The sequence below is a fragment of the Geotrypetes seraphini genome, chromosome 13, assembly GCF_902459505.1.
Source record: "Geotrypetes seraphini chromosome 13, aGeoSer1.1, whole genome shotgun sequence".
Lineage (NCBI taxonomy): Eukaryota > Metazoa > Chordata > Amphibia > Gymnophiona > Dermophiidae > Geotrypetes > Geotrypetes seraphini.
Window position 1 is genome coordinate 62,496,002 of NC_047096.1, and position 25,329 is coordinate 62,521,330.

Genomic DNA, 25,329 nt, shown 5'->3' on the forward strand with positions numbered 1-25,329 from the left:
TATAAAAAGGATGGAGTCGGTCCAGAGGAAAGCTACTAAAATGGTGCATGGTCTTCATCATAAGGCGTATGGGGACAGACTTAAAGATCTCAATCTGTATACTTTGGAGGAAAGACGGGAGAGGGGAGATATGATAGACATTTAAATACCTACGTAATGTATATGCGCATGAGTCAAGTCTCTCATTTGAAAGGAAATTCTGCAATGAGAGGGCATAGAATGAAATTAAGAGGTGATAGGCTCAGGAGTAATCTAAGGAAACATTTTTTTACAGAAAGAGTGGCAGATGTGTGGAAGTCTCCCAGAAGAGATGGTGGAGACAAAGACTGTGTCTGAATTCAAGAAGGATAGGCACGTGGGATCACTTAAAGTAGAGGTGTCAAACTCTGGCCCGCGGGCCAAGTCTGGCTCCCGGTGTAATAATATTTGGCCTGTGAGACAATAACAAATTTGTACTTAAGTTGGCCCACCGGTACACACTTTTTTTTACCCAATCGGCTCACATACTGCTCCGATGAGACGTCCTTCACTCAAATGGTGGGGAAGCTGGCGACGGTGGTGGTGGCCACTCTCCAGGTTTCCTACAAGGTCTTGCCCAGGTGCAGGAATGGGACAGCAACTGTGGGAGCCTTCCTCTGCATCATAGCGGTGGTGGCTGTCATCACCGCTCTGGTTCGCCTGGACCTCCTGACTGCCGTCACTGCTCGGGTTCGCCTAGTCCTCTCAGCAGAGTAGACCAGCAAAAACTTGGGCTTGAGGCTACACAGAAAGTTCCAGAGCTCCGTGTCCGAGCTCATGAAGCCTTGGAGATGGGCATGAACATCTCAAAGGCGTCATCCAGAAGCTTGGTCCCCGCAAACAGGATCTGAAACCATGATTTGAATAATGACCAGACAACAAAAAGGTAGAAAAAATAATTTTATTTTCTGTTTTGCAATTACCATATGTCAGATTTGAAATGTGTATCCTGCCAGAGCTGGTGTTAGACAGCAAGGGTGAACTAGGACCTAAGAGAGGAAAAGTCTTTATTTCTTTTGTTTACATCACAGAGCCGGCGTGGGGTTGGAGAGGTTGCAACCCTCTACTTCTACTAAGACTAAGGTGCGCATTTAGCACACGGTAAATCGGTTAGCGTACCTTACTAAAAGGACCCCTAAGTACAAAGAACATAAGAACATAAGAATTTGCCTCCACTGGGTCAGACCAGAGGTCCATCCCGCCCAGCGGTCCGCTCCCGCAGCGGCCCTTCAGGCCTATCACCTGTGCAGTAGTCCCTGACTCTTCCTATAACCTACCTCAACTCCCATCTGTACCCCTCAATCCCCTTACTATCTGTACCCCTCAATCCCCTTAATAAAAAATTTGGCCCTCGACTTAGTCTATGTTTTAGATTTCGGCCCCTTATGTGATTGAGTTTGAGACCTCTTAGAGAGAGGAAGAGATAATGGTTACTGCGGATGGGCAGACTGGATGGGCCATTTGGTCTTTATCTGCCATCATGTTTCTATGCTTCTATTATGCATTTATTACTATTTCTTAAGTATTTGCTTGTTTTCTTTCTTCTTGATTATTTGGGCGTGTAAGCTTATAAAAGCAAATTTTTAAAAACCTAAATTCATGTCTAAAGCAAATTGTGGGACAAAACGCCTATCAAGAAGAGATAAGGAATTTAATTTCCAGGGAAAGCCCCCACAGTACATCATACTTCTGTGTGGCTATTAAGCCATCCCCTCTGGACATAAGAGGGCTCCAATAATTATACTCCATACTTGCTCATTTCTCAAAGATTGTGTTCTGTTGGCCAGGCAAAAGGTCTTATTGCCCTCAATGGGTAAGAAAACACTGATACGTGGATCTTATCACCACAAATGATTAATATCCCTCCAAATTACATTCATAGACGTTACCAAGATGCTACCTTTGAACTCATTAGGAAGGGTTCTTTTTCAAAACATGAAGAAAGTAATTATACTGTAATTGCCTAAGCAAATTTCTGAGGTTAAGTCTGTGCACATACAGCCAGACACACATGGAAGGTACAACAAAACTCTTTATTAATTCAGAAACCTGAGGCTGTTACTTCACAGGCTCGGGAAAAGGGAAAATAGTCTCTTAGTTCAAAAGCAAAAGTCTTGAAACAGGCCTGTGACTTACAGGGCCCAAGATAACTATTCGTGGCCAGTGGCTGCCACGCCCCACACACAGGTTGCAACAGTCTTTTTCTAGTCAGTTATCCAGGTCTGGCCTCAGCAAGACCCTAGAACATGGCTCACAGTATTTTCAGCAAAAGTAGTTGGCTTACCTCAGCCAAATAGGATTGCAGTCAAGGTATATGTTGGGATCACTCATTCTCTTCTCCCCTGACCTCTCTAAACCTTGCTCTGGCCCTGCCTCTTATACTTTCTGGCAGCTGCTTCCTGGACTCCTCCCCTCCTGTCTCACTTCCTCCTAGGGAAGAGACACATATGTGAAGGTCTGTGAGGAAGTATCCAGCAGGCGAAGTGGTAGCGTCTTATAGATTCCTCACGTATGGTAATGGCGAAGCAGAGATCCTGGTTATATGCCTTCAGATCAACTATTCCTAATCCACCTTGCTGCCAGTTACTGAATAAACACACAATTATTAATTTAGGTTTCATCCCCACCTCCAGAAGAATGTACAACAAAAGTAAGATAACAATATAATCACTAATAATAAATCCCTATGCGCGCATGCGCACTCCTACCTGCGTGATCCCTGTTTCCATGATCAGTAGCTCCGTAGCCGGCAGAGAAATGTTAGTGCGGGTTCGGCGTGGGCGCGTTCAGCGGTTTACAACGAGTGCGCACGTAGCAGTTTACTGTGTGCCAGTTGCCCGTGATTTATAAAAAAAAAAAAAAAAAGGAACGTGAGAAGAAGGGGCACGATAAAAAGAGACACACACACTGAAAGACAGGTAGGTGGGAGTGAAAGACACACACAGAAGGGCTGCTGCTGGACAGGGGGAGCAGGGAAGGGGTGCTGCTGGACAGTGGGGAGGTAAAAGGAAGGGAGAAGGGCTGCTGCTGGACAGAGGGAGCAGGGAAGGGGTGCTGCTGGACAGTGGGGAGGTAAAAGGAAGGGAGAAGGGCTGCTGCTGGACAGGGGGAGCAGGGAAGGGGTGCTGCTGGACAGTGGGGAGGTAAAAGGAAGGGAGAAGGGCTGCTGCTGGACAGGGGAGCAGGGAAGGGGTGCTGCTGGACAGGAGGAGCAGGGAAGGAGTGGTGGTGGTCAGTGGGGAGGTTAAAGGAAGGGAGAAGGGCTGCTGCTGGACAATGGGGAGGTAAAAGGAAGGGAGAAGGGCTACTGCTGGACAGGAGGAGCAGACAAGGAGTGGTGGTGGACAGCTGAGGAGAGAGAAAGAAAGACAGACAGCGGCCAAGGAGAGAGAGAGAAAAAGAAAGAAAGACACATCTATTCTAGCACCCATTAATGTTAACGGGCTTAAAGACTAGTAGTTATATAATTCCTTAATATGGACAATGTAAAAATTAGAGAAGATATTTATTGAAAAAATGTGCTTTTAACTGTTTCCTAAAGACTAGATAGTCAGATATACAGAAGTTTGGTCCAGTTTAATGGATGTTACTAACATTAATATAAGCAGTGGTGTAGTAAAGGGTGGGTGGGTCAAGGTGACCCTGGGCTCCATCTTGGTGGGGGTGCCAGCACCTCTCCGCCCCCCTTGTTTGTGCCCTCCCTCCCCCGTCCCTCATACCTCTTTAAAATCTTTGCCAGCGCGAGCAACTACTCTAGCCTGCTGCTTGTGCCACATCACTTCTGGATCACGAAGCCAGGAAGTGATGTCAGAGGGAAAGCCAGTGCAAGGAGTACGCCAGATAAGCTGCTCGTACTGGTGAAGATTTAAAGAGGTGCAGGGTGGAACAGGAGGGCGTGAGTGTGGTGTAGGGGCATGGAAACATAAAAACATCAGCCGTTGGTAGGCGTAAATACTAGAAACATAGAAACATGATGGCAGATAAAGGCCAAATGGCCCATCTAGTCTGCCCATCTGCAGTAACTATTATGTCTTCCTTTCTTTGAGAGATCCCACGTGCCTATCCCAAGCCCTTTTGAATTCAGACACAGTCTATCTTCACCACCTCTTCCAGGAGACTATTCCACACATCTACTACCCTTTCTGTAAAAAACTATTTCCTTAGAATACTTCAGAGCCTATCACCTCTTAACTTCATCCTATGCCCTCTCATTACAGAGTTTCCTTTCAAATGAAAGAGACTCAACTCATGCGCATTTACATTACATAGGTATTTAAACATCTTTCATATCTCCCCTCTCCCGCCTTTCCTCCAAAGTATACACACTGAGAGCTTTAAGTCTGTCCCCATACACCTTATGATGAAGACCACATACCATTTTAGTAGCCTTCCTCTGGACCGACTCCATCCTTTTTATATCTTTTTGAAGGTGCGGCCTCCAGAATTGTACACAATATTCTAAAAGAGGTCTCACCAGAGTCTTATACAGGGGCATCAATACCTCCTTTTTCCTACTGGCAATACCTCTCCCTATGCAACTTAGCATCCTTCTAGCTTTCGCCATCACCTTTTCAACCTGTTTGGCCACCTTAAGATCATCACATACAATCACACCCAAGTCCCGCTCTTCTGTAGTGCACATAAGCTCTTCACTCCCTAATCTGTACCGTTCCCTTGGGTTTTTGCAGCCCAAATGCATGACCTTGCATTTCTTAGCATTCAATTTTAGCTGCCAAATTTCAGATCATTCTTCAAACTTCGCCAGGTCTTTCTTCATTTTATTCATACCAACCAGCGTGTCTACTCTATTGCAGATTTTGGTATCATCCACAAAGAGGCAAATCTTACTCGACAACCCTTCAGCAATATCGTTTCCAAAAATGTTAAAAAGAACAGGCCCAAGAACAGAACCTTGAGGCACACCACTGGTAACATCCCTTTCTCCATTGATCACTACCCTCTGTCGTCTTCCACTCAACCAGTTCTTGATCCAGCCCTTCACTTTGGGGACCCATCCTGAGGGCGTCTGTATGGAACACTTTCAAAGGCTTTGCTAACATCTAAATACACCACATCACACGCACATCCTCTATCTAATTCTCTGGTCACCCAGTCAAAGAAATTGATCAGATATGGCTGACAAGACCTGACTCTAGTGAATCCATGTTGCCTCCAGTCCTGTAATCCACAGGATTCCAGAAACTTGACCATTCTCTGTTTTAAAAGCGTTTCCATTAATTTGCTTACCATAGAAGTCAGACTTACCAGCCTCTAATTCCTTACTTCTTCCTTACTTCCACTTTTGTGGAGAGGGATCACCTTCGCCAGTCCTCCAGTACCACTCCTGACTGTAGAGACTCGTTGAAAAGGTCAGTCAGTGGAGCTACTAGAACTTCCCTTTTGGCTACGTCTTAATTAGAATATTGTCGTTTATAGCTAAAGAGATACATGATCAAGAAACTGTTTTATTTTACTTATGTGATTATGAAAACCATACCGAGAATCTCAAAATAATACCTGGCGGTCCACATGTGGCCCCCGGGCCGTGAGTTTGAGACCACTGCTCTAAGCTGAGCAGGAGTCCTTTATCTACATTCCTGCCAGTGGGGGGTGCTGTTTCACTATCACAGTTTCAATCATGAGGGACAGGTAAACTATACAGGACTCCAGGGAACCTGCCTGTCCTTAGCAATTGAAAACCCAAAATTGAAGCACCACCATGCAGTGGTAGCAATGGAGGTGGAGGACTGCCTCGGGTGCTAAATTGGTGGGGGCGTAGACATCTCTCCGCCCCGCCATACTCTAGCACAAGCAACTTCTGCCCGTTGCTCATGCCAGCTTTGTTCTCCTCTGAATCACTTCCAAGTCACAGGGCCAGGAAGTGACATCAGAAGGAAATTCAATGCTGGTGCAAGAAGCATGCCGCATAAGCCACTCATGCCGGTGAAGATCAAGAGGTATAGGGGGAGGGATAATGCAAGTGTGGAACGGAGGCAGGAAGGAGTGGTGGGGCAAGGAGAGGAGGGCAGGGAGACACCACCACCCCAGGCACATTCCACCCTTACTATGCCACTGCGAAGACTCCCTCTGATCTTAGAGAGAACAGTGTTCTCAACCCTTATTAAAAGATAGTGAATCCTCTTGGTCTCTGCCAATAGTTCACTCCCTAAGATATTACAGGAATTATTACTAAAGGCCACTGGTATAAAATATATTTGTAAGTTCCTAGTTTTTGATAAAAAAAATTTAGCTAATTGCTCTGCTAATACTGCCATGTAGTCCATCTTAGCTGGGCATTTTCTGTTCAAAACTTGCAAGAATAATACTGGTTTGTTTGTTTTTTTAGCAAATGTTATATTTAATCACTTATTTACATTGACTATATCTCTGTAACCATACAGGATAGAACTATGCGGTTTACAATCTAAAATTTCGGGTCTTTATCTGCCGTCATCTACTATGTTACTATGACTTGTCTTTTTATCTGAGCAATGAATAAGTTCTGGAGCATGCAAGTCCCAGTCCTTCGATACAACATTATCCTAGAGGTCCGCTTTCTCAAAAAGTATAATCTTATCCAAATCTATGTTTACTTTTCCAAAATAATGTGAATTTATTATATCAGATGTTTTTATTTAATTAAAAAAAATGAGCTAACCATTGAATTTGTTTTATTTCTGATTTCTAAGAACAATAAGATCGTGAAGTTGAGGTGAAAATTAGATCTCTTACATGGTATTTCACACTCATGGGCCCAAGATACTATGCTGTGTTACCTTATTACATCTGCAAATGTGGCACAGAGCTTAGAGCGACAGCCTGAGCACCCTCCAGTTGTGGGTTCAAACCCCCGCTGCTCCTTGTGACCCTGGGCAAGTCACTTAATCCCCCAGTGCCCCAGGTACATTATATAGAGTGTGAGCCCACCGGGACAGACAGGGAAATATGCTTGAGTACCTGAAAACATTGTTAAATGTTCTGAGCTTCCCTAGGAGAACAGTATAGAAAATTGAATAAATAAATAGTGTGAAAAGTTTCAGCCTCTGATAACCAAAGCTGTTATTGTGACATCATAATGCTTCATTCCACCAATGCCTCAGAGGCAACCTCATCAGTGATGTCACAATGACTTGATTGTCCTATACTTGGCTCACTTTTACTACATTATGATTTCTAGAGTGGCGCAGTGGTTAAAGCTACAGCCTCAACACCCTGAGGTGGTGGGTTCAAACCCATGCTGTTCCTTTTGAACCTGGGCCAAGTCACTTAATCCTCCCATTGCCCCAGGTACATTAGATAGATTGGGAGCCAGGAAAAATGCTTGAGTACCTGAAAACATTCATGTAAACTTTTCTGAACTCCCCTGGGAGAACAGTACAGAAAACTGAATGAATGAATGAATAAATAAGTGCATGTTGTTGAAATCCTAAATGCCTCGTGATAGAAACCTTCAAGATCCTGAAGGGCATAGAAAAAGTAGACAGAGACAGATTTTTCAAATTAAGGGGCACCACAAGTACAAGGGGGCATTGGGGGAAATTGAAAGGGGACAGGTTTAGAACAAACGCTAGGAAGTTCTTTTTCACTCAGAGGGTGGTGGATACATGGAACGCGCTCCCAGAGGCTGTTGTGGACAAGAAAACACTAAATGGATTCAAAGAAGGTTTGGATAGATTCCTAGAAGAAAAAGGGATTGGGGGGTACAGATAGGTATAGACCACTACTCAGGCGATGGGCCTGATGGGCCGCCGCGGGAGCGGACCGCTGAGCAGGATGGACCTATGGTCTGCCTCAGCGGAGGCAACTTCTTATGTTCTTATGAAAGGGATACAGGAGCAAATCCTAAAAGCAGTTGAATACAAAGGAGCTGTCAGTCGTTTGATTCAGTGCTGGCTCCAAAATCTGGGGTTCAGTTTATTTGGATTTAGCTCAGCCATGTCCATTTAGGGCTCAGTGAGAGTTATATTCAGGCGCAGTGGGTACAACAATTTATTTTCTTGTATAGCGCCCCACCCAGGGCAGGATTAATTCGATGAGGGCCCCTAGGCACCCAAGTCCACTGGGCCCCCCACCCCGCCCCACCATGCGCCCGGGCGGAAACAGGAAGCTGCGTCAGAGGGAAGCTTTGGGCAAGCAGCACCACTTGCACGATTACAGTTCCCGTTGCCTTTCTTACCCGCGTTGCTCGCTTGTCTTACTTTCCGTCGATGGGGGGGGAGGGGCGTCTGCGTTGCCGATTGGGGTGGGGCCCACGTTGCCGATCGGGGGGGGGGGGGCGCATTGCCGATCGATGCTGGAGGGGCCCATCGCCGTTTGGAAAAACCAATGTTGATGCCCTCCTTCATCGGGCCCCCCCTGACCATTTCGGGCCCTAGGCAGGTGCCTACTTGGCTTATTGGTTAATCCTGCCCTGGCCCCACCAGCAGTTCACAACAGAAGAACTGAAACAATACAATTTTTTTAAAAACACAACCATTATAACTACTATATCCATGTCCTTGCCTCAGGGATGTAGACAGGGGGGGCCTGGACCTGTAGCTGGAGGGGATGCCCAAGCCCTGGCAGCTGGACACCCGTGCCAGGCGGCTGTAGACTCCCACCGAACACGAAAGGGTGCCAGGGGGTGCAAAACATGGCCTCTGCCCTCCTATGAAGGACAGAGGTTTCCTTCAAGGCACCAGAGCCGACTCGGGCTTCACCGCTTCTTTCGCGTGACTCCCCCTCCCCCACCCGAAGCGGACGGGGAAGCCCTCAAGGAGGCTCCGCCCTGCTCCCGGGGGGGAGGGGGAGGGGTGCTGGTGTCCTCGGTACAAAGGCTGCCGTCCCAGGGAGCGGTGCTAGGGACCGAGCCGAGCTCCCGACAGCAGCAGCAGCGTCATGAGGTCCCCACTGGCTCCGGGCATCCGCCTCCTGCGAGCGGTCTCCAGAGACAGCTGGTAAGAGACCGCCCGGTCCTCGTGATCGCTTTCGGCGCCTTTGCACAATGACAGGGACAGCGCTGTCTCCCGTGGGGAGATGACCGCCCTGGCTCCGGTTCGGCTTCAGGGGGGGTGAGGATCCCCTGGCTCCTGCTTGGGTTTAGGGGGATCCTTTGTCTTTGGGTTTAGGGGGTTCCTGTCTGCTTGGGTTTGGGGGATCCTTTGTCTCTGGGTTTAAGGGGGATCCTCTGTTTCTGGTTGGGTTTAGGGGGATCCTTTGTCTCTGGGTTTAGGGGGGATCCTCTGTTTCTGGTTGGGTTTAGGGGGATCCTTTGTCTCTGGGTTTAGGGGGATCCTCTGTTTCTGGTTGGGTTTAGGGGGATCCTTTGTCTCTGGGTTTAGGGGGGATCCTCTGTTTCTGGTTGGGTTTAGGGGGATCCTTTGTCTCTGGGTTTAGGGGGGATCCTTTGTCTCTGGTTGGGTTTAGGGGGATCCTTTGTCTCTGGGTTTAGGGGGATCCTCTGTTTCTGGTTGGGTTTAGGGGGATCCTTTGTCTCTGGGTTTAGGGGGATCCTCTGTTTCTGGTTGGGTTTAGGGGGATCCTTTGTCTCTGGGTTTAGGGGGGATCCTCTGTTTCTGGTTGGGTTTAGGGGGATCCTTTGTCTCTGGGTTTAGGGGGGATCCTTTGTCTCTGGTTGGGTTTAGGGGGATCCTTTGTCTCTGGGTTTAGGGGGATCCTTTGTCTCTGGGTTTAGGGGGATCCTCTGTCTGCTTGGGTTTGGGGGGATCCTCCATCTCTCATTGGGTTTAGGGGGATCCTTTGTCTCTGGGTTTAGAGGGGATCTTCTGCTCTTGTTGGGTTTAGGGGGGGATCCTCTGTCTGCTTCAGTTTAGTGGGGATCCTCCGTCTCTGGGTTTAGGGGGATCCTCTGTCTGCAAGGGTTTGGGGGGGTCCTCTGTTTCTGGTTGGGTTTAAGGGGGATCCTTTGTCTCTGGGTTTAGGGGGATCCTCTGTCTCTGGGTTTAGGGGGATCCTCTGTCTGCATGGGTTTCGGGGAGTCCTCTGTTTCTGGTTGGGTTTTAAAGGGGGGAGAGGAGAAGGATGATTCTTTTTCTCAGCCCAGATTTCTAGGAGGCTGGAGCTGATGGTTCTGGCATCCTGGACAAATCTGGCCAAGCTGTCCCTTATTCAGATGTGCCCCTGACACTGAGGAGCTCCTGGCACACCATCACTTGGTACATCTGAATGCATAAGTCACTCTTTATTTCCCTGAATTTGAGCCGATAACGTGCCTTTCTCCTTTCCAGCATTTTTATTTATTCATTTGGGGGGGACTCATTTATTTTCCCCGTGTGTATATTTTTAGTACAATTAAAAGGAGGGCTGTCTGGGAGAGTGCTTAAGTTAGGGAGAGTAAATTAACCCCTTCTGTTTTGATAGTCTTGAATTGTTCAAAGTACTGTATAACTGTATTTTGCAGAACCCCCGTCCTCTCGATACAGAAATAATCCACGCAGAATGGGGGGGCTGAGAGGGGGGTTACTTTTCTGCCTGAGTTAAGTGAAGAACAGATTTTCAACTAGAAAATGGGAATAAGACATGAAGAAAAGCCTGGAGGAGTTGTAAATAAAAACTCAAGGGACTAAGATCCACCGTCCTGGTTCTGCCTGAGCTAGAAACCCAAAAGGAGCAGGAGCAATTTGCGGGGTGAATGGGAGAAAATTTACCTCACACTGTGCCAGTTACCCAAAATTGCACCTTTTAAGGGGTATGATTACAACGAACCACATCAGCAAAAACCCACAGTTGTTTTCACCAGCAAAGCATACCAGGGAAGGGGTAAAACACAGACCTCACGGATCTTAACTGCACATCCTTAAAAAGCTGAGGTTCGGGCCACTTTTAGTCTAAGCATAGGTTTTTATGGCTCTGACAGACCTCTATGGCACTGTAGCTCCGACGGATCCTAATGCTTTTCCCTCCCTCTATTGAGACTAAAAATGGCACGGACCTCAGCTTTTTAAGGATGTGCAGTTAAGATCCGTGTTTTACCCCTTCCCCAGTATGCTTTGCTGGTGAAAACTACTGTGGGTTTTTGCCGATGTGGTTTTTTTTTAAATCATACCCCTTAAAAAGGTGCAATTTTGAGTAACTGGCACAGTGTAAGGTAAATTTCCTCCCATTCACCCAGTTCTTATGAGCGATGGGAGCAACACAGAGCATTCAGCACGCCAGCTTTCGTGGTTTTGTAAAAAAAAAAAAAAAAAAAAGGGGGTATTTATTAGTGTACAGTTTTAAGGAGAGAAAAAACAACAAATTTGTTTTGTGAATAGTTATATACCACAGTACCTTAGAAGTTTTTTGCAGTTTACAAAAGAAAATTGAAACAGTGACAATAAAAACCAATGACCTAGAAATTACAAAAAGTTCTTAAATTAGTAGGTTTTCAATAATTTCCTGAGCTGCTGGGAAGAGACTGAGCTAACTAACAGATTTACAAACTCTTTATCACAAGAAGCTGCCTGAAAAGATAGGAGTCGTTGAAATCGGATCATGTAAGCTCATATTACAAAAAAACTACACTGGCTGCCTTTGGAAGCAAGGGTCATTTTTAAGTTTGCTTGCCTTTGCTTCAAAGCCATGACAGGTTCATCCCCATCCTAACTGTCTCACCAATTTGAATTCCCAGGCACAACCAATAACATGCAGTACCTACACTTCTCCCTCCGGATTCGCAGGGGATAGGGGCAGAGCCGGACCGCGAATGGTGAAATACCGCAAATATCTTCTGGTCCGGCTCTGACCCACCCCCGCCTCCCTCCTGCCTTCCCCCCGGCACCCCGGCCTTACCTTACCCACAGCCATTTCCTATTGGCGATCTACACGGGGCAGGAGTGTAGGAAGATCGCTCCTGCCCCGAAAGCCCGCTAGACCACCAGGGCCGGGACGCCGGGGGGGGGGGGAAGGCTAAACTGTGGGTTTTTTTTCTTTTTTCCCCCTCCCTAAAAAATCACGAATATGTGAAATCGCGATTGCCGAAACCGTGAATAGGGAGGGGGAAGTGTACTTGTTCGCTTTTCCATCCCTAAAGGGCTGCACCTACAAGAGAGACCTCGATAGAACACTATCGTTCCAAGCAGGCAAATGGAACAAACATTTAACCGACTTTATTTCAAACGCACTTTCTTATCAAACTTTCAGGAAGTCGATCAAAACTTATCTCTTTGACAGATTTCTCCGACTCCACTTCTGCCTTGATGCATTCCTAAAACACTCCCAAATAACTCTGAATCGGTACCTATTTCTACACTCTATTATATACCTAAGAAACAAAAAATTACAGTGGAGCAAAGACTAGACCAATTGGCTTCTATTGATATGAATTTGACGGAATTTCTTGAAGACTCACAAGATACAATGCAAACCAGGTCTACCCTCTTAGTTTCATGTAAAAATGAGAGTGATAAGGTACTGATAATGAAACTATATTTTAAAAACAAGCAGGCAATGTTTTGTGGGGCTAGAATCCAAATATTTCCAGATGTAGCAAGAGTAACCCAACTTAGACGAAAAACTTTTTTAGCTTTGAAATCTAAGATAGTGGAATCCGGTGCCACATTTTTTCTGAAATTTCCGTGTAAGTGTTTGATAACTTTTCAGGATAAGGATTACGTATTTTTTGATCCTATTCAATTAGAGTATTTTCTTGAACATTCTTAGTAACCCTCCTTTTTGTAAGTTGGGGTAGAATTTTCCTTTCATGGTTATGATAATTTCAATGAAAATAGGAGTTTAAATAGTTAAATGCCTCTATAAAATTAAGGGTGTTATCCCTTATTGATTACTAAATTTTATGTTATTATGTAATATAATTCTTTCTCTTCAATGATGTTGGCTTGATGGGATTTCTGATTTTCTATGACTGATTTAAGTTGTATTAAGAAATAATATTTCTATATTTTTTGTGTTAATTCCCATATCCTGTATACATTAATAAATTTTAATTTAGAAAAAAAAACCAACACTCCCAGATAAACTCAATTATTTTGAAAGTTTTTTGTATTATCACTGTCTGTATACAGTCTCTTCCTCTGTAAATCGCTCTGAATTATTTGTGGTATTGCATATGAAAATAAACTTATTATTATATAAACGACCCTTTTCCGATGGAAAAGCAAACAAACTACAAATTATGTTTAATTAATTATTGCAAATTATTTGATATACCGCTCATGTTGTTTAGATCTACTGAAAGTGGTTTACAAAAAAACAAACAAAAAAAAGGACAAAATCAAATACAAATAAAAATACCCCCAAAACACAGAGTAAGAAAATGGACAATTTTCAAAGTCTCCATTTACTTTGGCACCCATCCAATGGCATAACTCGAACATCAAGGGCCCTTGAGGGCGCCCCCCCCCCCCCATATAATATTCTCCTCTCTCTTCCCCGCCACCCCTGTACACTTCTCACTCCCTCCTACCTCTTCAAGAGGCTGAGAGCAGTGGTTTCTACTCGCTGACCATGGCTGATCCAGAAGCCTTCCTTCTGACGCAAGAGGGAAGGCTTTCGAGTCATCTGTAAGCAGCGTGTAAGCACCACTGTCTGTGGTCTTTTGAAGAAAGCAAGTGTGGCTGCACCGAGGGCTCCTTTTACAAAACCACAGTAGAGGTTTCTTCCACAGGCTGACTAGGTAATTGCTCCGATTCTGTGAGCGTCGGAGCATTTACCTCTCTGGCTCGTGGTAAATCCCCCTACCGCAGCTTTGTAAAAGCTGGTGTGAACGATTGAAAGACACCAACCTGTTCCTATGCAAAGCTTGAGGGCTTAGGGGGCTCAGGAACCTGTGGGACTTCCCACCCACTCCATGTGGTTGCTATGCCACTGCACTGTCTAGAAAGGGGAAAAGGATTGGGACTTGTAGACTGCCTTTTTGTAGCCATACATCTGTACTCAAGAGTGGTTTGGTTCATAGACAAAACCGCCAAAGACAAAGGCACGCGCTGACAACTGAGCGCAAGATGGAAGCGCGCACCGAAGAAAAAGAGTGTTCCGACGGGGGGGGGGGGGGTTGTTGGGGAACCCCCTCACTTTACTTAATACAGATCGCGGCGGCGTTGTGGGGGGTTTGGAGGGTTGTAACCCCCCTCATTATACTGGAAACTTAACTGTTTCCCTGTTTTTTAGGGAAAAAGTGAAGTTTTCGGTAAAATGTGGGGGGTTACAACCCCCCAAACCCCCCACAACGACCCTACAACACGGCGCAATCTGTATAAAGTAAAGTGGGGGGGGGGTTCCCCCCACACACCCCGTCGGAGCCCTTTAAAACAGTCATTTTCTTTGGCGCTTGGCTCCGCATTGCGCTCAGTTGTCTGCGCGCACCTTTGTCCCGGCGCGCTTTTGACCTGACACCGAGTGGTTTACATACAGGTAGTTCAAGCATTTTCCTTATCTGTCCTGGTGGGCTTAGAATCTATCTAATGTACCTGGGACAGAGGAGGATTAAGTGACTTGTCCAGGGTCACAGAACAAGGTTTGAACCCACAACCTCAGGGTGCTGAGGCTGTAAATCTAACCACTGTAAATCTAACACGCTCTCCTCTGTGTCAAAAATGTCACATTTTGAAATGGCTAAATTTAGAGATAGCTATGAGAAAAATAGGGTAGGAGGGGGAAAAAGCATATACGTCTGTGCCTTTATGCACAGGGGTGGTCCATGGTTAGAGAAGGAACGCGGCACATTGGTGGGTTTTTTAACCCCTGCATCCCTAACCTAATTTTTGAATAAAATTACCTAAAAGGTTCATAGGTAAAACAGTATGCATGCACCTTGCACCTAATTAGTTTACTAAAAATTTGCTTTCCTAACCAGTCTCCTTTTCAAGACATTCAGAAATAAATAGTCAATGAGAAATATGACCTTTCGTCTGCATTCGACACAATTGACCATACCCTTTTAATAAACAGGCTTCAATCGATCGGCATGACTGACCAGGTTTTGCTCTGGTTTAAGTCCTACTTCGAAAACCGTTCATCATATGTCTTTTTCAATAATTTGACTTCAGAAAGTTTTTCATTTCCTTATGGCATCCCTCAAGGATCAATACTTTCTCCTTTACTGTTTAACACTTTTCTTGCTCCCCTTATGACCCTATGCCAGTCTATCGGATTCTCGGTATTTGCATACGCAGACGATATACAGCGGATACATCCAATTGATCCCAATAATTTACAAGAAATAGCAGCAATAAACGGAAAGCTGGATCAAATTCATCATTGGCTGGATACTAATAGACTAGCCTTGAATATTAATAAAACTAACGTTATGCTTTTTCCATGGTCTAGACTTCTTTCTCCCATCTCTATTAAAGGCATTCCATTGCAGACGGCACACAATATTAGGATTCTTGGAGTAATATTTGATAACAAACTATCTTACCACGATCACATAAGCCTTGTGGTCAAATCTACTTTCTATAGACTTCGCCAAATTCGTTCAGTGGCTAAATTTTTATGCGCAAAATCTTTGAATATCTTAATTCATTCATTAGTAATCTCCAAAATTGATTATTGTAACGCATTGTTTAAAGGTCTACCACAAAAAGAAATCAGACGTCTTCAAATTATCCAGAACGCCTCTATTAAAATTATCTATAAAGCCAAAAAATTTTGATCACGTCTCCCCATTACTTAAAAAGGCACATTGGCTCCCAGTTGCACACCGTATTTTATTCAAATTATGCTTGCTTACTTTCAAATCATTATTATTTAAAACCCCTGCTTTTATTTTTAGAGTCCTAATTCCTTATTTTACCTCAAGACAGTTGAGATCACAAGACCAACACTTGTTGGCCATTCCTTCGTTAAAAGTTATCAATACGAGGCGTCACACTATTTTCTCAATAACCGCTCCCCAGTCTTGGAATGACCTCCCATTATTTATTAGAGAGGAAAAGAATTTGGAGAAATTCAAGACCAAACTTAAGAGTTTTCTTTTTATAGATGCTTTTAGTGAATAAACTTAAAGATTCTGTCTCTTTTTATCTTATATTTTATGACAAACTATATTCGTTTCCCCTCCTACTGTTTTTTCCCTAAACATATTTAAACTAAATATTGATTGTAATCCATTAATAATTTTCCCTTTGTTTTGATATTCTATGTATAGGTTAAACTATGTATAGGAATGTTTATATTTGTGATTTTAATTTGACATGACTTTTGTTTGTTTGATTTGTTACCTGTACTTGATTATTTAAGAAACTGTACATCGCCTAGAAATTGTAATAGGCGATTAATCAAATTATATAATAAACTTGGATGATTCGGCAAGGTTCTCCACTATCCTCTATTCTATTTAATGTTTATATGAGGTCATTAGATCAATATTTAAACAGTTTTGATGTTGGTTATTCTGAAGATAACGTGCTGTTCTTTCCAGCTAATATCTTCACTGTGGTGAATAGGGTGTTTCCTGGACGAGTGAGAAGGGGCTGCAGATTAGAGAATGACACGGGAACAAATATTTATCCCCTTCCCCGCAGGAACTCAATTTTACCATCCCGTCCCCACAAGTTTTGTTGCTGTCCGTGTCTCTGCCACATTCCTGTAAGCTCTTCCTTAACCACACAAGCCTCAAGCACATATGATTTTAAAGTGTTTGAGGCTTGTGCAGATGAGGACAAAACTTGCAGGAATGGGGCGGGGACAGGATGGGAAAATGAGTTCCCGCGGCGATGGGGATAAATTTGTCCCCGTGTCATTGTCTACTGTAGATGACCTCAGAAAAGACCCAAATACTTTGGGTAGGAGGTGTCCAAGAGGTTGGAAGCCCCGATTATAACAGGATTAGAATTGTCCTTGTGTTGGGAAATTCACCCACCCACCCCCCATCCCATTTTTACAAAACCACAACAATGGTTTTTACCGCTGGCCGGCACGCTGAATGCTGTGCATTGCTCCAGCGCCCACAAAGTTCCTACGAGCGTTGGAAAAGCGCATATCATTCAGCGCCCCAGCCCGTGCTAAAAACAGATTTGCGGTTTTGTAAAAGGGGGGGTAAAATTGTTATGTGTTTATTTGGATGCTATTCTGATTATGAATAAATAGATACGCTTTATATCCGAAAAAAAACTCTATGGCAACTTATGTCAGACTCATCATATTAGACACTATCTCAATATAAACTATTTACAATTCATGATACAGGCTGTCATACTAACAAAATATAATTATATTATTGTAAAATGATGTGGTAGCCATGCTATAATGCCTTTGCATTGCTCCATTGTGGTCACTCGAATACTACAGTATATGTGTTTTTGGTAAGCGCATCTGAGTAAAGATCTAACGGAATTAGACAACGTACAGAGAAGGGCATAAAAGGGATCTTCCCTATGAGGAAAAAGTGGTTAAGGTTCTTCAGCCTGAAAAGAGATGCCTCAGGGGAGATATGATAGAGGTCTATAAACTATTGACTAGAGTGGAACGGGTAAATGTGAATCGCTTGTTTAATTTTTCCAAAAATACTAGGACTAGGGGGCATGCGATGAAGCTATTAAGTAGTAGACTTAAAAACAACCCGGAGAAAATATTTTTTCACTCAACATGCAATTACAATCTGGAATTTGTTGCCAAAGAACATGATGAAAGCAGTTAGCTTAGCAGGTTTTAAAAAAGGTTTGGATAATTTCCTAAAAGCAAAGTCCATAAATCATTATTAAGATGAAGTTGGAGAAATCCACTGCTTATTCCTAGGATAAGCAGCATAAAATCTGTTTTACTCCTTGGGATCTAGCTAGGTATTTGTGACCTGGGTTGGCTACAGGATACTGGTCTTAATGGACCTTTGGTCTGTCCTAGTATGGAAACTCTTCTGTTCTTAAAGGTAATCTCGAGAAATAAAGCATAAATGATTTTCTTTTTCTGATAGAGGGATTGTATGGATGGGACGATGGAGGGTTTACGACTCGACCATTTTACAATTCATCCAGGTCATAATTTGGATGTCCGAGGCTAGACCTGTTTTAACAACAAATAAGTGCCGAAAAGGTGACCAAATTGACCGGACGATCACTGGAGGGATGTAAACATGACCCGAGTGGAAACGTGTCCATAGGATATAACGGATGCATTGCCACAAGTTAGCGTTTAGCGCTCGCTAATTTTTAGCACGCGTTAAAGACGCCTAGCGCACCTTGGTAAAAGGACCCCCTAAGTCTCTGCTTGCCCTGGAATTGGTAGCATAATAATAATACAGTAGTACCTTGGATTACGAGCATAATCCGTTCCAGGAGCATGCTCGTAATCCAAAATGCTCGTTTATCAAAGCGAGTTTCCCCATAGGAAATAATGGAAACTCGCTTTGATGCGTTTCCCCCCCCACCCCCCGAGAACCGGCATTGCTCCCCTCGAAGGCCCCCCCCCCTGCGATCAGGCACCCCCCCTGCGATCCGGCAACCCCCGTGCCTCGAACCGGCACCCCCCCGCCACGATTGAGCACCCCCCCAACACGATTGGGCACCCCCCCAACACGATCCAACATCCCCCCCCCCCGACACAATTGGGCACCCCCCCACCGCTTCATGCTCAGATGCTCAAGGCCCAGCAGACGAGGGCCGATCTTCAAGAGTGCCCAGATGAGGGTAAGAAGCAGCGGGGGGGGTGCACAATTGTGTCGGGGGGGTCGGATCATGGCGGGGGGGTGCCCAATTGTGTCGGGGGGGGTCAGATCGTGGCAGGAGGGTGCCGGTTCGAGGCAGGGGGTGGACCATTCGGGTCTTTATCTGCCGTCATCTACTATGTTACTATGTTACTATGTGTGCTCGTAAATCGAGCCATGCTCGGTTTCCGAGGCACCGATTTTGCAAATGTTTTGCTCGTCTTGCAAAACACTCGCAAACCGGTGCACTCGTAAACCAAGGTACCACTGTAATAATAATAATAACCTAATACAAGGACTATATTCCTACGTAGTTATCAAGTTGTTGTTACAATTTGTGTTCATTACTATGCATCTTGTGTTTCTGTTGTAAAAATTCAATAAAACATTTTTTGAACTTAAAAATTTTTTTTTGTTGGTTTTGCAATTTTATAATTTCAATTATAATGTGCCACGAAAAACATTTGCTCCGTTTAGTGTACTGAAGCTAAAAAAGTTTACGATACACTGGTCTATAAGCTCATTGCCATGTTAAAGCCATCACAATCGGGTTAGCTGCCGCATCCTAACCCCCACCCATCCCCTCGAAAGTAGAAAAGAAAAAAAGAAAGGTATTCCAGGACCCTGGGTTCCGATGGGTCCCGGAAAAGCTCCAGATGGGCAACAAGAGTAGCCCTCCACCTTATGGTGTAACCAACCTAGTAGTACCCCTAACGGAAGGAAGCTAGACAATACAAATGCCCATGGTCAAGTAGAATGGAATCCCTCCCCCCCAACCCAGAAAACAAGACAGAAAGTATGAAAAAACAACAACAAACACCACCACAAGAGGGAAAGGAAAAAAATAAATAAATAAAAATTAAAAAGGTGCATCTCCTGTGCATCCCTCCCCAAAAGGATCTCCCCCCCAAACCTCCAAATTGAGCAAATCAAAGAACGTTCAAAATATCGCTACGAGCCCTAGGACTCAAAGATTGAATATAATGGAGCCAGATGGCGAGAAATAATTTCCTTCTCTTAAGGGTGGTTCGAGCCAAGTTACGTTCTAACAATAAAAGCGCATGAAGCCGATTGCGCCAGGCCCAAAAGGAAGGAAGGGAATCGCCCACCCATACTGACAATAATTCCTTTTTCCCCCCAGCAACCCCACTTTCTGTAAAAACATCCTCTGCCCCCGTTGAGGTAGACAAAAAGTCTCTTTTTTATCTAAAAGGAGCCCTGCTGCTGACAATGGGATGGTCCGATTCAAAATGCTGGCAACATAATCAGTGACCCATCTCCAAAATGTTTTCATTTTTGGGCATGTCCAAAATGCATGAATAAAAGAATGGGTCCCTAAATTGCACTTCTGGCAAATGGAAAAATCACTACAGCCCGGTTTATACAACCGTTCTCTCGTAAAATACGCCCTATGCAGGACTCGAAATCGGCATTCTCTAAGTTCTGCATCGACCGAAATTTCCAGTATACGTCTAATCAGGCTGTAATATATTTTTAAAAAGGCAAGTTTGAAAAAAAACAAACCCAAAAACCTCTAACCAGACCCAACATCCAGTCACATGAGAAATTTGAAAAAAAAAAAACAAAAATTTGAGAGCAGATATCCAGAAAGATAATTGTTTCCAGAGAAGTGCTCACAAGAAAGTGTCATCTTTCTGCCTTGTCTGCCGATTCCATGCTCTTGTCCTTTCTTCCATTTCCTAAACCAAGTTTGAACTTGCCTCATGTACTGTCTTCTGCCTCAAGTATGTGTCTTCATAAAGCGAAGGAAGCCGACTGCAGCCGGCTTAGAAACTGATTTCTTGTTCAGGGATCGTTTCTGTAACCTTTTCTGTCTGGTTTTGTATTTCCAGTATATTTAACAACGAAACAGAATTAAGCATTTAGGGGCCGATTCTATAAAGGGCGCGTAACTTAAATCGGCAAAATTGCAGACACCAGAGCAATGACACTCTACATAGCCGGCATTAAGATGTGGAATGCTTTGGTGCAGGGGTAGGCAATTCCGGTCCTCGAGAGCCGGAGCCAGGTCAGGTTTTCAGGCTATCCATAATGAATATGTATGAGATGGATTTGCATGCACTGCCTCCTTGAGATGCAAATCTTATCTCGCGCGTATTTATTGTGGATATCATGAAAGCCTGACCTGGCTCCGGCTCTCGAGGACCGGAATTGCCTACCCCTGCTTTGGTGGGTCAGTTGCGACAATGTATTGATCGGTTTCAATTCAAGAAACAGCTAAAAACCCAATTGTTTGTCACCTAAGGATTCTAAAAATGCTTGGGCAGTGCCAGGTGAATTCTATAAGCAGCGCCTAGCGGTTGATTGATAGGCGCTCTGCATAGAACCAGGCCCTAAAGGCCATTTCCACAACTTGGCACCTCCAGATAGGTGTGCCGATGCCACACGCAGTATGCACCAAGATGCAACTGTAGAATGCTAACATAAAGCCAAGTTAGTGCACCTTTATTTATGCCAGGTAAATGGGCGTACCTTAGTGCACATGCAAAGTGCATAATTTATGTTCAAATGATTTTTATTATTTCAACCAGAATGTACAAATAGAAGTTGCATACAAATCCAAAAAAGAACAGTGCAAGTTCATCCCCTCCCCCCATCCCTCCCTTCCCTCCCCTCCCCAAAAGTCCAATGCCACTACTATGGCTGAGAGTGTAAGATAGTCCTAACAATTTAAGAGTCTACTGCGAGCATATGGTGTGAGGTCCTGCCAGAAGCATTCCCAGGTCTGACAGAATCTGCGGCCCGGTCCACGATCCAAAGTGCATAATTTATAGCAATGTCTCAAACTCAAACTCTCTGCAGGGCCACATTTTGGATTTGTAGGTACTTGGAGGGCCACAGAAAAAATAGTTAATGTCTTATTAAAGAAATGACAATTTTGCATGAGGTAAAACTCTTCATAGTTTATAAATCTTTCCTTTTGGCCAAGTCTCCAATAATGATATTGTCATTTATAGCTAGAGACATATGATCAAGAAACTGTTTTATTTTACTTTTGTGAGTATGATAAACATACCAAGGGCCTCAAAATAGTACCTGGCGGGCCGCATGTGGCCCCCGGGCCGCGTGTTTGAGACCACTGATTTATAGCATACTAGGGTCTGATATAATCAGCCAGCTGAGATCAGTATTTTGCTGACCACCGCCGGTGTTATCCCTGAAAATTCAATGTTGGGCCAGGTGGTCCGTCAAATGCGCATAGGACAATTTTGTGCCGACAATTGCGCCCTGACATTTGCACGCACGGTCTTTTTGAGAGTTACAAAGTAATCCTATTTTTTCCGAGAGGAATGGGGCCCCCCCACTACACTCAAAAACATTCATTTCCTATCTAGTGTCAGAGGGAACGTGCTACCGAGGTGCAGAGCGGCCTGCGAGGTTCCCTACAGCCGGCCGCGATCCTTAGCAGGCTGCTTTGAAGAGGAGCAGCGCCGTCGGCAGCGGTTGGTGAGCGAGGGCGGGAGGGGAGAATCGCCGGCGTGTTCCCCGCCTCCGTGTTCCAAAATGGAATTCGGCACGGAGGGACACAGCACGGCGGCGGCTATCACAAACCCCTAAGTGCACATGCGCGCTTAGGGTTTTATTATAGAGGATACTGAAGAGAGCTCAGTCCTGGAAGGTTTTGTTGGCTGTATAGGTCTGTGCTTATGGGTCCAGGGAAAGAGTAGCTTAGCCAGTGCCTATGCAGATTGAGTTTATCAATGATGCGTAGGGTCCTCTTTTTAGAGGACATCCAGACGGCTTTACAAAACACGGCACTTTGTCTGGGTTTTGAAAATCTTCCAGCTCGGGACCGCGTTGCGTTGCATCGTGGATGCCACGAGGTGATGTCACATGTATGTAAGTAACATCAGCACGCCTCATCTACGCAAGCCCTCCCAGTGCGTCTCCGAGCACGAGAACAGGTTGAGGTGGGGGGGGGGGGGCGGGACCCATGGGTCCAGATCTTACAATAGTAAAATCTGGTAATCCTAATGAGGCGTCAAGGCCTCCACCTATGAACAACAGAAATAGCAGTTCAGAGCCTCAGCCACCCACTATGGCAAAATTAGTGCAACAAGCTTTAGTCAGGTTTTTCCAACCTCAGTGTGGACTGCTGATGTCCGCTTAACATGACTAAAAGCTTCCTGTGCATGGAAATGGGAAGTATGTTTTTGCAGGGATGACTACACGGAAACTTGAAGACACAGGAGGGAAGTTTGCTCCTAGTACAGATTACACAGTAGAAAGCACGGCAGTTTTTTTCTGGGAGCAGAAACAGGCAAACCTGAGTTTCGTACTTGCAACCTAGTCACCGTTACAGCCAAAGGCGCATAACGAAGGCGCGTTAGCGGTTTAACGGGTGTAATAGCGTGCGCTAAACCGCCAGCCGCGCTAGCCGCTCCCGCCTCCTCTTGAGCAGGCGGTAGTTTATCAGCTAGCGCAGGGGTTAGCGCGTGATGAAAAGTCGCGCACGCTAACGCGGCTTCGTGAAAGGAGCCCGAGATCCTATATCTAGGATTATTAACAACATTTCAACATAACATAGTAACATAGGGAGCCTTTTACTAAGGTGCGCTAGCCGATTTAGCGTGCGTTAAATGCTAACGCGCCCATTATATTCTATGGACACGTTAGCATTTAGCGCGCGCTAAATCAGCCATTATAACGCAGACATGTTAAGATAAACCTTACTTATTTCAGACATTTGTTCTAACTGCCTTCTCATAGCAATCAAAAATTAAACAAGGATCTAATCAGTTGCATAGTAAGGGAGGCGGGGGGGGGGCAGACTGACCCGGGCGCCATCTTGGTGGGGGTGCTGGCACCTCTCCACCCCCCCCTCCCTACTCCCCTCACCTTACCTATTTAAATCTTTGCCAGCGTGAGCAAATTGTACGGCCTGCTGCTCGCGCCGGCCTGGCTCTCCGGGTCGCGGGGACAGGAATTGACATCAGACAGAAAGCAAACGCCGGCTCGAGTAGCAGGCCAGAGAAGCTGCTTGTGCTGGTGAAGATTTAAAGAGGTACGGGGGAGCAGGGTGGGAGGGTGCGAGTATGGTGGGGGGGGGGGGGTGTGCAGAAGGAGCTGGATGGTGGAGAGGAGGGGGGGGCTGACATCGCCCTATGCGCCTCCTACCCTTGCTATGCCACTTTATTTAATCTCCATAGGGAGGGATGACCAAAAAGAGGGAGCCATATAGTTAAAAGAAGATTGAATAATTTTTTTGAAATGCACATTCCTAAAACATGGATAAGATATTAAATTCCAGTGACGAATAAGACGCAATCTAGTAGCCTACCAATCAATTTGGTTAAATATAACAGACATAAGCCATGTAAGATCTTAAAAAGTAAACATGCCAGCTTATACAAAACATAGGCTTCAACTGGTAACTAGTGCAAAGTAATATAAAGCACAGTTACTTACCTGTAACAGGTGTTATCCGAGGACAGCAGGCACATAGTCTCACATGTGGGTGACGTCATCCACAGAACCTGGTACAGACATTGCAAGAGAGTGCTGTCACTAAACTTTTTGCAAGTCCCGAGATTGACGCACTGTGCATGCGCCGGCGACTTTACGCCCGATGTCGGCTTGCGGAACCATCGATTCAGTAAAAATGCTAAGAAGTCAATTAGTGGAGGTGGGAGGGTTGTAAGAATATGTGCCTGCTGTCCTTGGACAACACCTGCTGTCCTTGGACAACACCTGCGCTTTATCCTAAGACATGCAGGCCGATTTTTCTGTTTTGTTTTTATTATTAAGGGCCGGTGTCAAGTCAAAAACGCGCCGGGACAAAGGCGCGCGCAGACAATTGAGCGTAGCGCGGAGGTGCGCGCCGAAGAAAATTACTGTTTTTAGGGGCTCCGACCGGGGGGGGGGCGTGGGGGTTTTTGTTGGGGAGCCCCCCCCCCACTTTACTTAATACAGATCGCGCCGCGTTGTGGGGGGTTGTAACCCCCCACATTTTACTGAAAACTTCACTTTTTCCCTGTTTTTCGGGAAAAAGTTAAGTTTCCAGTAAAATGTGGGGGGTTACAACCCCCAAACCCTCCACAACGCCGCTGCGATCTGTATTAAATAAAGTGGGGGGGGGGGCTTCCCAACAAAACCCCCCCCGTCGGAGCCCCTAAAAACAGTAATTTTCTTTGGCGCGCGCCTCCGTCTTCCGCGATTATGTCTATGAACCTTAAGGGCCACACGCTAATGCTTATGTTTTTAAAACTTTAATACATCGCTTAATTTACGTAGTACAAAGCGGTTTGCATTGTCATTAGTGCCCGACCATTAAAACCAATTAGTGCGTGAGCATTTCCCGACACCTATTTTGTAAGTGGCAAGGGCTCATGCGCTAACTGATCCACTCCACCCCCCGATATGTCCCCTCTTCCATAAAAATGAAAATATTTTTTCAGTGTGCTGTTTGCGCATAGTAATCTCAGACTTACCATTACGGAAAATGCATACTAGCGCTTGCTGTACCTTTGTAAAAGGATCCCCTAAGCCTGTTCTAATGACCCCCCCACAACCAGTTGGATTTATGGGATATCACGCTGAATATGTATGAGGGAAAACTTGCATGCCATGGGCCCAATATTCTGAGCAAATTAAGCAGCTTAAATCGCCAATCAGCATCTGAACATTGATATTCTGCGGCACTAAACCAGGCATTGCTTCTGAATATGTTTATGAGCTCTGACTGGTCCCCCAAAAAGTGGGCCATTTAG

The 25,329-nt window shown here is 45.1% G+C and overlaps 2 protein-coding genes and 1 pseudogene across 3 annotated transcripts in view; 1 reads left to right on the forward strand and 2 right to left on the reverse strand.

Annotated features, from left to right (window-relative positions):
• HEPACAM (hepatic and glial cell adhesion molecule) overlaps positions 1-25,329 on the reverse strand; it is a 201,741-nt gene that overhangs the window by 119,118 nt on the left and 57,294 nt on the right. The window lies entirely within an intron of this gene.
• LOC117347127 lies at positions 531-2,747 on the reverse strand (annotated as a pseudogene).
• The window catches only part of SLC37A2 (solute carrier family 37 member 2), a 107,673-nt gene continuing 91,166 nt past the window's right edge, over positions 8,823-25,329 (forward strand). Inside the window, exon 1 of the mRNA XM_033917557.1 lies at positions 8,823-8,954. Within this exon, the coding sequence (XP_033773448.1) occupies positions 8,896-8,954 (59 nt within the window). The 5' untranslated portion in view covers positions 8,823-8,895. The remainder of the gene's footprint in view (positions 8,955-25,329) is intronic.